Source organism: Amblyomma maculatum, chromosome 10, assembly GCF_055883805.1.
Source record: "Amblyomma maculatum isolate TAMU_Amacu chromosome 10, ASM5588380v1, whole genome shotgun sequence".
In the NCBI taxonomy this organism is placed as follows: domain Eukaryota; kingdom Metazoa; phylum Arthropoda; class Arachnida; order Ixodida; family Ixodidae; genus Amblyomma; species Amblyomma maculatum.
Window position 1 is genome coordinate 64710858 of NC_139353.1, and position 13046 is coordinate 64723903.

Here is a 13046-nt window from a genome sequence, read left to right on the forward strand (position 1 = left end):
ACTGACTGAGCATTTTTACAAGCCTCTTGGTGTGGCACTCGCGCCAAGCAATATGTTGTTGCGAAGGAGAAGATCAGCAGTGGCCAGACATAAAATCATCGTTCATCCTGTCACCATGTTGTGCTGTCGCTTTGTTTGTCACCACGTAACATTTTACTTGGAGATGCGGGGTATGTGATCCCCATCCTCGCCTTGGAGCATCGATACCATCTGTAAGAAAGGAATCGCCGAGCAGCTTCGCCTCAGCCTTTCCTGCCCAGACCCGCCCAACTACAAATGCCCAACCCTCAGCCCGGATCGGAAGATAACGAGAACAGGCAGACCAACCAGACACGAGACGAAGGACCCGAAAAACCCGAAGGACCCAAAGGAAGCGGACATGTACATGAACCCCGGCCCAGCCGCTCGCCGCGACCTCGAGCCATCGGTTCCATGGACTCTGGTGGCGGATGGTTGAAACAGCTCCAGGGGATATGGATCACCCAAGCATTATTGTGTTCATCGTCATCGTGGTGTCAAGCGCATCATTCTCTTCTATCGTTTCTTGAACATCTACGCCATCACGTCACCATCGACATCAACGAGACGATCGGCCCGATCGCTCGGTGGCGCCGGGAAGTGTTGCGAAGATCGACAGTGGCGCGAGAGGACCTCTCGCGCTAGGCCGGACATAAAATCATCGTTCATCCTGTCGCCATGTTGCGCTGGCTCTTTGCTTGTCACCACGTAACAATATTAAGCGATGATACTCTTACGACTACAAAAGTTTCTACTTATGTTTACTTATGTTGTGTGACAATAAATGCTCATGACTAAAGAGAATAATAATTCAAACCGTACTCCAATAAAGGGATTACTTTAATACGACTGACAAAAGGTACACTATTGCCACAACGCCATGGTAGTAAATTTCGAAAAGAATTAATTGTTTTGTAGTTAAAAACTAAAACAATGCGGTAGGGTGATTTCAAAGTAATTGGTTTTCATTCATTTTGGTTGTCGGAGAACACCTTGTGCAGCTTCTCATCATGGAAATGAGACCTGACCGATGTTTTCTTGCCTCCAGATAGCTAATGCGTTCCGCAATAAGGTATTCCGCTTGCATGTACAAAATGAATACTATTCATGGTGCGTGACACCTTTGCACGCGTCCAAACTACATTCAACCCTTTCCTGCTATTAATTTTTGCTCTTACGCCTATATTGCCACACATACAGACCATATGTGGCAGAGTACACGAGGAATGAAGCCAGACAAAAACATTTCGCTTTACCCTGCAACGTGGAGGTAAGCCCGCGACAAGGAAAACGTTTCCAAGGTTGCGTGACTGCGGAGCTCGCGTGGTATTTATTTCACACGGAACCGCTTCAGTTGCTGTTATGCACACCAATATAGCTTGGAGGGGCTCAGTTTTTAGCTTCATTAAGAAGGCCTTTAAAGTGTGAATAAGCATCTGACGACATAACTGATGATCAATATCGAGGTGGTGAGGGATAATGTTTCCCTTCAGCTTTCCTGTTGTAGGAAAACGTTGTTTTCGAGCAACCAGATTCATGCGGCATACACGCGTGAGATTTCCATCTCTGCAACATGCAACAGAATTATCTTATTCTACATGTGAAGATGTGACATAAGCCATATAGCTCGTTTCAGAATCATTTATCGGGATTTCTCAATTTCTTTTTAGGAAACTTACTAAAAATTAGTAAAGAGCAATGTGACCTGCCACAACTACATTCCAGAGGCATTCTTTTGGTAGTTCTGGGTGAAGTGTTTTCAACTGGGTTTCTAGAGTAACAGTTCGCGGTAAATATATATATATATATATATATATATATATATATATATATATATATATATATATATATATGATTCATTATTTGCATGGTGTACAGTAAAGTGATGTGTGCCACCATCTTGTGAAGACAGGTGTGGCATAGATTTTGTCTGATGCTAATGAAAGCGTACTTTCATAAGTCATCTTTCTCTCCTCTGCACTCTTTCTTCATAAACACGCTGAGAATGCAGTGTTTCTATGACATGATAATGTAGCAATTTATTTTTGTCTAGCCTAAGTGTGCTGATGTCACGACGTGTGCAATAATTTTTTTGTATCTGTGCGTACAGACTTCCACTTCACTCAATCATATTTGTGAACATGGAGCTGACCTTAGCCTTCGGCATAGGATCCGCTAAAGAATGTTTATTTGGAAATTGTAGAAATAACTAAAATTTATAAATGTGACGCATAAATAAATTGAAAATGAAAAACAACATATAGGAAGGTCGGACAGCTATACGATATTCGAAGAGAATACATTAAAACATTCGGCGTGTTCTGTATGTGGATGGAAAAATGTGCTCAACAGCTAGTGACCACCTCACACTTGTCTTCGTGGTTGATGATTGAGGATGTCATGAATGTTGTCGCATGTATTGTGGACTATAAAATGGAGGACCACACAATGAAAAAAGAAAAAAAAAAGAAACATGCGTCCATACGCCACCGAAAATTCGCCACAGCTAAAACAATCTTCACGATTAGTAAAAACACCAGTGTGCACTCTTCAAAGTATTTCTGGCGCAAGAGTCATGGGGGTGGCTTTCTCAAGCTCAAAAGCGAGTGTCACTGTTCGTGTCATTTTGCAATACATCCTTAGCCATGCCTATTTTCGCAGCACCGGGCAATTTTTCTCTTGGGACAGTCGCAACCGCTTTACGTTTATGGAATATATCACGCCCCATGCACGTCTATACAAGCGTTCTTCACCAAGAAAAAATAGTGGGACAATCGACGACAACCGTTCTATTTTTCTCGTATCTAGTAGCAATGTGTGCTATCCGCAAATCTACAGCTTTACTACAGCTTTTCCTTGTTTACGAGCATTGAACATGCTTTAGAAGCAACTGAGAGAAATCGCATTGTGGTGGTGTCTCGGATGTTTCTCATGCTGATCTCTATACTCAGATGCATACAAAGCGTCTCAGGCGTACTGTTTCTTCTCTTCGAAGCACCAATGAAAGCTGTCTTCTCTCGCCATGCGCAAGAGGTGGCTGTTCCTTTTTTTTCTCCCACCCCTAGAGCGTAATGTTAATTGACCAAGAAAGCTGAGGGCGAAGGATACAGTCTACAAAAGAGGAAAGAGTCGTGGCTCCTTACAGGAAAACTGCGCGATTGCGCACGCGTAAACAGTCCCGCTGTAATCCTCGGCCGCTTACCTTTCTTAAGGGTATAAAGACGAAAGGGGCAAACTCACAAAACACACAGTGCCAGCTCGGAAAGGCTTCAGTCGCCTTGCGAACTCAGGATATACAGTACACCGGTAAGGAAGGCTTTCCAGTTTCCTTTTTGAAATTAGAATAGATGAGAACGCTGCAAGGACGGTTGTACCTAAATTCGCATCCCATGATCAATGAACAGGGTAGGTTACTAGACACAGCGTGAAGAGATTGATACTGAAAGAAAAATGATCATAATGTAACTTATAACCTTAAGCAGCGTGTTTAGACGTAAGGGTCTGTATTAGACATGTCTACTTTGGAGTTGCTCTGCATCCATCCGTCCGTGCACTCCCGTTCATGTAGTCCCATCCATCCAGACCAACGTTCCGAACGGTATTGGAGCTATGAAGTTTTGCCATACGGACGTTGGCCAAGCACACAGTAAGCATAAAGAGCGCAGGGGGAACTTAAGTTGTTTACCAGCCGTCTTCCGAGTTACAGCCATGCGTTGCTAAATATATTGCCCTTTTAAGAACTTTTACGAAAATCTGGCACTAAAATCCTGTGATCGAACCTTACAGTGATACTGGAACCATTGTTTAAACTTGGTCGCATGATGTCCTAGAAGTTGTCGTTTGTGTGTGCTTTGCCCGAAGGAATTCAAAAAACTTAGCCACCATGTAATTATTTACGTACAGTTAAAAAAGAAAATAAGTTAACCGAATCATGGTGCGATACTCCGAAGTGTGATTTTATTCACATTCTACACATTATGCAACCTCTTAATAGTGACGTTGAAAGAACAAACATATCGGCTAATGTTTTCTGAGAGTCTAGCACGCTTTTTTCCGTGTGACCATGAAATAATGCTGTACTTGGCCAGGTCGTATATGTTCCCTATGGAAATGACTTACCTTCCGCTGAGGTTTCGCATTTAGACACAAGAAACTTTCTGCTTCACCAGCAGCATTTGCGCTGCATTGTACAGATCAGTGATTTCTTGAGTTTGAAACCAAAAAGTACCTCAGTGCACTTAAGTGTCTTCAGGTGAGGAAAGCGAATGCATTACGGGTTCCAGGCCTGGTTCCCTAATGACCTTGATCTGCGCTTCGTTTCTTTTCCACGTGTCAATTAGCTTTTACTTTACTTTTCAGCAGTTTTTATTTTTCTTTATTTAGTTGGTGGCGTATTCGTCTTGTTTATTTTTGTTTTTATTTTCTTTCTGTTTTCATGCGTATTTCTTGATAGTTGTTCTCGCTTTGCAATTTCATTCTCTGAGGTTTACGTTGTTTTTTTTTTTTTTTTTTTTTTTTGCGCACATTAAGGTTTATGAAGAGAACAGCGCGGCAGTGTGTTAAACTGTCGTGCTCGACTGCCGAGGTAGTATAGTTCTCTCGAAGCTGATCAGTTGGTTCTGGTGCGGATTTGGAACCACGTTGCGGCAGTGTTCCGACCCACACTGCCGACATACACTGCCGATAAACGTTGTCGACATGCTGGGGAGCTGTCATCTATCGGATAAATAAAGCGCTTGCATTAGTAACAGCATTATACTGAAGCACGCGGCGCGTTATGGTCATCCACGCTGAAGAGCGATCGCACTCTCTTCTGTGGCCACTTTCGGTAGAAGAGCGTAGGTTCTCCAGAGCCATTGTCGGCTTGGAGATCTATGATATTGAGTGCAGCGTGCTCTTATCATTTTACCATTCTGTCTTTGATACACCAATTTTGGGGGCACAGCGATCATTTTTTAGATATTGCAGAAGTATCGGCCACATGATGATTAACGTTTTTTTTTTAAATTTCGCACCCGTAAAAAAAGATCAAGATGTTTTGGAATGGATTAGAAAATATTTATATTCAGCATTGAGCCCAAAGTGGGCGATATGCAAGAATTCTTTGAGCCCGTGAATATCGGCGTCCATGTGAGCCCACTTGGCGGCCTGGTCTTCCGTCAACCGGTCTGAGCTAGAAAATATAGCTTTGCACCGCTACAGTGCAGGGACAGGTAGTAGGCACCTTTTCGCTGTTCCACAGTATGTGATAGTAACTGGCTCTCTCGCCGCATTATTTGTAAGTTAGATTGCGTGCATTGAGCATATAAGGGGCAGTAAGTATAGACAGGCTAAAGAAAAGGCTGAAGATATTTTGGAACGGATTGGAACAGATATGTTGCAGCACTGAGCTCTATTTCGGCGTTAGATGGCTTCGAGCCCATGGTTCTCAACGACAACGGAAGTCAACTCTGTTGTCCGGTCTTCCGCCAGCCGGTGTTAGGTAGACAATATAGACTCCCACCTTTTAAAGGAAGAAATGGCAGTAGGCACCTTTCTGCAGTTCCATAGAATGGCTGTCCCACTGCATTCGTTTTATTGTTGGATTGCGTTGCGTTGGGTGTATGAATGCAAGCTTAGACGGACTAAAGTAGGCTCGCTTCTGGAAACGATGCCAGTTTACTTTCTGCCTTTTGTCGATCTTGTCTGGTGACGCATATGGCCTCCTTACTAACTTAAACTGATCAGTACCGTTGTGAAATGATCTGATTGCCTTTGTCGTGAAAGTGAGGGACTCAACTTCGCTTACAGCTCGGCTGATATAACCTCGAGCTATACTGAGCGCCAACTCGTTTCCTCTGTTCCTAAAGTGTACCGGAAGTAATATTAGTTGCACATAACTTTAGCTCTCGCTTGTTGTCTTATGATTCATTCTGCTTACCTGGAGATAACACTTGTCCGGAATTCGCTTTTAGCGATATAAAGGTTTACCAGGTCTTGTCTAGTGTTATTCTTACTTGTGTCCGCACATTACGGTCGCGATAAATTGCAAGGGTTCATATGCTTTTGGTTCTCCGCTTCAACCGATTGGGGTGCGCATTAAAATAAATTTGGTATTATCTGATGAAAACAAACTACGGTTGTGATAAGCCAAGAATTACGCTTCCGTACCGTCTCAGACATGGTTCTTGGGTGCCTATTTGACTTAGGCAAAGTAGATAACAAAGTTTTGATTCGTGTGGTTGCAGCAAGCATTGTGGTACTTACATTTTTTGAAATGCAGAAAATATTTTGATCAAACTTGTTTCTACAGAACGGTTAAAAATTAATTGGTACACTACTAATCCGTTTAGAACTAAAAGCAAATCCACCTATTCTGTATGCAGAAAGTAGAACAACAAACTTGCAGACAGGGATGATAGTTTGGGCGCATTATAAGCGGTAAAGCCCTCGAAAACAGCGGCATCGCAAACTCCTCTTGTGTGATCTTGTGTGTGCCTGTTGAGTACAATTCTGTGTGCGCTTTAGGCTGCCGTGTTCATGTTAAATGAAAGCTGTACTTGAAAGCACACTCGCAATACAAAAGCTTTGTGCTACGGGCAAGAGATGTGGCATATCTTCTGTTCAATGTACACTACACGGAGGAATGCTCTAGAATTAGGTTTGGCAGCTTTCAGGTATGCTTACAGAATGGTCGCACAGATTGGTACACCAAATAGGAACTTTGCTGCATTGGCGGATAACTCTATGGAAAGAAAAGTAGCAGCGAAATCTTTTCAGCGAATCTACCAAAAATAATAGAATATGGGTATAGCCAGGAGCAGGATAAGTTAGATATTCATGACCAACATATCCGGAAGACATTAGAGTGGAATCGAAAATGGTGGCAAATATAAAACCTTGTGCAGAGTACTGCTGCCATCTCTTGAAACATATTTTGTTAACTTTGACATATAATATGTTAAATATATAAATAATATGTTTATATTATTATAAAATATTTATTATTATAATATATTATATGTATATATAAATAATATTAGAATATCAAAATAATGTAATATACAAAGTTAATATATTTGTTAACTTTATGGTGACTTTCGTTTCAGCCCTGTTGGCATTACGATGGGAGCCGCAACAATTGTCTTCCTACTAGTCGGCGTTGCCGCTGCGGTTGCAGCACAAGGAGGTGACAGTGGTACATCAAAAGGTACAACTTCTTTTTTTTTGTGAGCGAGTATTGTAGTGATGGGTTCAGCTACCGAACACAAGTACCAGAATTTCATTACGACAGATGGGAATCCTGCCCGATGATCTTTTTGTTTAAGCGTGAAACCAAGGGAACAAACCAGAATGACCGCACAATATTCTTGGTCTGAGGTGGGTGAGCTTATTACTGCCGGTACATTAAAATGTATGCAAACGCATTTTGCGAAGAGCACGTTGAATGTTCTCGCTGTAGCTCTTATGTCCCAGTTTTCCTAGAATGGTAACTGAAAAGCGATAACATGCAGCCCTTTCTAGAACGCGATTATTAAGAGATTGCTCCTCTATCTTCTGTAGACATGCTTGCCTGGTAAAACTGTGGCTTCGAACGAGAAATATTTCCCGGAAAATATTAGATAAAAGTATATTAGGACCAATTAGCCCGAGTGCCTCACACATAAGAGAGTAAACTTCGAGATCATAATTAAAAACTGGATAACACCGGAAAAGAGAGCAAGAAAAGTGCCTCACTCCTATCATAAGTTAAGAACAATAAAGAAATTCCGCAGATTTCAACGCGCTTGCCGATGGAAATTTTCGAAATTGTTACTTTTTTTTTATACGAGTTCTCAAGCTACAGTGTTGTCTGTAAGAGGTGTTGGTAACACAAGGGGAAAAACCTTGCTGCGTTTTTTATTGATGTGATTCAAAATTACTTTTGCTCTACATATCTAATACAACGTGTAAACGACTTTTCTAAGAGTGATTGAATTATCTGTGTTCCGATCATATGTGAAATGCAAGAATAATCGACTGAAAATGAGGTCCGAATATTTTACATGCCACGTTTCTGAAGTGAAGTTTCCGGTTTCTCGAATCTTGGATATCCAGCGCCTCGGTGACTATTTGTGTATATGTGGCTGTTCCAGACTTAGCTATAAAGTCATATTTTGAAACAAGCAACAACTTAGCGTCATAGCCAGAAGTAATATGAGTTATCAAATTTCATTTACTGTTTAGCCGCAGTGTCAGCTTTCTAATTTGCCAAATGAGACACCACGATTAATATAGTTTGCCTTATATCTATTGCAAATGAAATGGTTTTAACATAGCTGGTGGGCTAGAGCTGTTTAAATTTGTATCTTTTGATTATACTTGGCTTCGCTTAGTCGTAATTCATTATGCACCAGCAATGAAACTAAATGGTTCAAGTCTCCTATCCCAATGCACTGATTATCATAATACTTGCCTGTATATAGAGTTGAAAACCAAGTGGCGCCCTCTATGAAGCGTTTATAAAATTACCAGGTTCAGGTTCCCATCAGCCATTGGGGACACCAAACCACATTTTGGTTTAACACAGAATGTTGCTGCGCTTGGCTTACAGGCTTTGTAAAAAATAAAAACTGCTTTTGTAGCTTTGGTAGTGAAGGAGAGGTTAATTATTTGTGCATTATTTCTGGTTTCATTATTACGCACTTAACTGTCGAACGACTGTTAATGCTTTTCATCACAGCGCCTTGTACCTGTTGCGAACAATCAGTGTCATGGAAAGCCCGAGCAATATGCTACAGATGATATGAAGCAGTCAACATCACTAAGAAGAAGTTAACGAGCTAAATCCCAAGCCACCGAATATATGAGCTTAGTTAAAAACACAACGAAATTTTAGAGGGCTCCTTTTAACTTCCAAACAAGTGCAGGCTCTTTTAGGTATAAGAATAATAGCATAGTCGTGATAATAAATCAATCTTTATTAAACGTGCATATGAATAACGATATAGTTTTGGTAGTGCCGCACAAATGAGTAAAACCTGAGGAAAAATGAAAAAGGAAGGAAAAAGGTTTCTTCCTGAAAGGGTTGTCCATAAATAAGTGAGCAATGATTTGCACCTAGGAATGCTCACTGAGGCATAGGATAAATGTATTTTGTTTAGAGTTGTCACTCCATTAATAGCTTGTTATGTGTTACATGAAGCACAGTATGCGCCTTAATATACGCAGTGATCTGCGACTTTTCTGACCTTGATGTGGCAAACATGGTGGAGTCCATAGTCAGCCGGTTGCCGCAGAAGTACACGCCTCCGTATCCCAAGCCCCAAGAAGTACTTCCGGGCCTCACCATTGGTAGCTTAGTCGTCAGTGACCTGGACCGACTGAAGCTCTACGGAGTCCCACAGTCCTACTGCCGCGACGGTTCAAGGTTCGTTCAAGTGGATCTGGCCACTGAAGGTCCTGGCATGACTGCAAGCATCCCATGGAAGTATTGCGGCGGGAAGGAGGGAGAAGCGGCGACGCAAGCTGACGCAAAGATTACGGTCATATTCAAGGTGAGGCGCTCTAGTTCGTCTATGGCATCTAAATGCATAATATCCACATAACGACTTTCGTGTCGCTTTAATGGCAATTTCCTTTCGTATATCCGCTGTAGCGTTAAGAAAGGAGGAGGAGAAGAAAGAAAGGCGGGTAGTTTAACTCACTAAAGAAGCCTTTTTATTGCCGTGCATTAAGGGAAGGAAAATTCAGAGATATAAGGGTGATGGAGGAAAATGAGTAGCAGGGTCAAAGAAACTAGTAGGCGAAAAGCGCACATAGCGTATCGTCCATGTCTGCCAATATCATGAAAGGGAAGAGCGCCTGGCAGGCCTTTACAGCAGATGACCTCTGCGGCCACTGTCCTAGAATCTTAACCGGGATCAGCGGGCGTATGTGGGTCAAGATTTTCCAGTGCTACCATATAGCCGTCTTTTGCAGTGTATTTGGGAGATACACAAACCATGTGTGGAGTGGTCTCGTCCACCCTGCAAATGTGGCACAGACAAATAAACAGGCTCTGATGTGAAGACGGAAACGAAAGCAGAAATGAGGAGCAATAATACAAAGGAGAGGAAGTTTGCATCAAGGTTGCAGGAGAAGTATCAAGCTTCGAAGGCAATGGTTCCCATGGAATACGGGGAATTTTCATAGCCAAAAATTGGATTGAGTCGTAACCTAAATGGAAAGGTTGTGTTCTTTAAAGGGAAGGTGCATCGGTTTTAGATTTCGATGAGTTTCGAGCAGTTGAATGAATATAACTTGTACTTAAAGCATGCGGAATCTCTTGACTCTAGCATTTGGAACAATGGCGCAATTAGCGATTAAAATCGCCACGGCTATCAGGCTTCACCGTACTGCACAGTGACACATGATGACGTCATTGACGGTACCGGTACGTTTTCTGTATAGACACACTTGGTTTGAAGAAATGAAAGAAGGCTGCCGAAAACAAAGCCCTAGAAAATGTTGATTAGCACCGTCAGAAAATGTGCAGCAGAACGTGGGCGAAGGCAACGAACATCAGAAATAGTACCGTCCGTGGCGTCATCACTGAATTTCTCCGCATAACTTTACTGCTGTGAGGAGAAGCTCGAGGTGCAATCGTCGATTACGCCATCAGTTTGAATGCTAGCGCAAAAACACTTTGCATGCATTACCTACAGCCTATGTAGATTTGAATCCTTGAATATCGCGAAATTCTAGAAAATTGATGCAGCTGCTCTTTAAGGCGGCTAAGTTTGAAGGTAATGGGTATGTGAAAGCCTCTCCCAGTGTTTTCTGTAGCCCTTCTGGCACAGTTCAGTAAAAATAAAGCTTTTAGTGCCTTATATGTACGTAAACCTTAATTTAGAGTGACAACAGAAACCTTTAACGTTTTTGAGTTAATGAACAGGGCTGCCGTATGAAAGTGGAATCATCTAAATTGAGGAAGCACCTCTTCACTGGCGCTCCTCCTCTTTTGATGCGACTTACTCATACCAGTGACACAAAGTTAGGACATCAGGAGGAAGTACACGACTAAAGACACGGTGATTTTGGCTCGAAGCGTGAATTGCGAACTTAGGTGTAGCTTGTTACAAGAAAAGCTATTGAAAATTTATGATAGAGCCGCTCAAAAGTGAAAAATGTGCTCTCACGTAGTGTAAAAACCGACTCGCGTCCACACGAGACAAGCGCTTTCATGCACACATTACAAAATCAATATATTGGATATGCTCAAATGGTTTATTCGCAACGCTTGGCTAGGATTGCTAACTACACTTTTTCAACGCCTTAGGCGAAAACAAAAGTGGAATTAAAAATTAAAATGATGAATCAGCACATATAATCGCGAGTATTCAGGTGCATTTAACGGCGTTTAACGCTCTTTTTTCAGCGCTTGTATGCAATGTTTTATTAGAGTAGGTAAAAATCGGTTTCCGGTAAAGACATTACCGGAAATAATATCCCCGGACAAAAAATGACTTCAAAGAAATGTCCTCGGAAACAAGTCCCTATCTTCGAAGTAGGAAAGAAGGTCCCCAAGAGAGGAGTGGGTTTCCCGTGCAATGATGTATACTACAGCGCTTCCACTTTCTGGCATAGAACTGACTGAATATCCAACTGATGTAGGGCGTTGATAAAAAGAAAAAAGTTACGATGGTAACACAGTGACAGCCCTTTCGTTTGCCTTATTTGCGAGGGAAATGCGAGCTGACCACCGGCTTTATTGGATAGAAAGCTTGGAGCGATGCGTTACGGTGACAATGGTCAACGAGTGTTTAAATGTCGGCCTGCCTTCCATACTAAAGCATCTCAATAATGACCGAAGTGCAGCAAGGAGTCTACAACTACTTCAGAGCAAGGGTTGAACCTCACCAACGGAAGGTCTTCGAGGTAGTTCTATAAAGCAGCCTTCTGTTTTAGACTGCTACCCAGGGCTCCCACTCTCTGAGGAGCTTGTACCATTTTGAGCGGGAAATGTTACTGACCTGATTACACCTGCCTTATTGAGTGAAGCACTAACTGCCGAGCTCGGAACCACGCAACGTGAAAGAGTCAGATGGCTCTTTGAGCATGCTTTTTCGCAGTGCATGCAAACAACTCAGGCACCCAGAGGAACCATTCCTCAGATGATGCTTATATATTTCTCAAACCCAAGAAGCAATGAAATAAAATGAGCATTTGTTGCGACGAGAAGCCCGGAAGAATTCATTTTTAGGTCGAATTTTCACCTTGCTGTATGTTGTTTCCAAGTTGCCGCTCTTTCAGCGGCCTTTAACTCCGGGGACGTTTTTACCTACATCCGTTAACCACCATTCACACTTTTGCAGAGGCACAATTTCGCATATTCGCATCAAAGTAAAAAAAAAAACTGATATTAAAAAAGAACCACGGCACGTATCGAAACATGGGAGGATCATTATACTAGGCGTGTTGTTTTAGGGAAGGGTAATAAATATTCGGAAAAAAAGGATGACGACTGGGACGTTTCTTCTTTCATAGCTGTGTTGTCGTGTACGGCCACCTCAATATCGCATGAGGTTTTTGTAAACAATGAACTGAAATGCTGAAATACGCTTCTGAAATGTTCCATTTATGGCGGTATTGCATGTGCGAGATGGAAGTACGGCCTCCACGTACTCATGGCACAGTTAAATACAAAAAAAATAAAATAACACAGCTCGTATTATGTTACCTTAGTTTACGTGTATGCGCATTTCGAAACCAAACCTAAACGTGGAATTGGCGCCTCTATCTTTATTGACTCCGCTTGTCGTTTCTTCGCACATATCAAGTCAGTTGTACGCGGGGACACCGCACTGAAATTTGCCATTATGACAAAAAGAGAAAGCAGTTTGTAGCATTTTTTAACGATCTCTGGTATTTATTGACTCAGATAAATTTTTATGACGACAAGGCTTACGACGAAGGTAGTCTTCAGAATTATTCGACCAGGAAGCTCTACGAAGAGAAGGGGCAGAACTTCAAGACTTTAGTTCGCACTACACACCCTTCTGTGGTTAAGAGCCCGACTGAGAAACCAA

General features: G+C 42.1%; 1 protein-coding gene across 1 annotated transcript in view; it reads left to right on the top strand.

Annotated features, from left to right (window-relative positions):
• The first annotated feature begins 276 nt into the window (after positions 1 to 276).
• The window catches only part of LOC146176703 (uncharacterized), a 13335-nt gene continuing 565 nt past the window's right edge, over positions 277 to 13046 (top strand). Inside the window, exons 1-2 of the mRNA XM_084581364.1 lie at positions 277 to 427; positions 9208 to 9533. Of these exons, the coding sequence (XP_084437490.1) occupies positions 277 to 427; positions 9208 to 9533 (477 nt within the window). The remainder of the gene's footprint in view (positions 428 to 9207; positions 9534 to 13046) is intronic.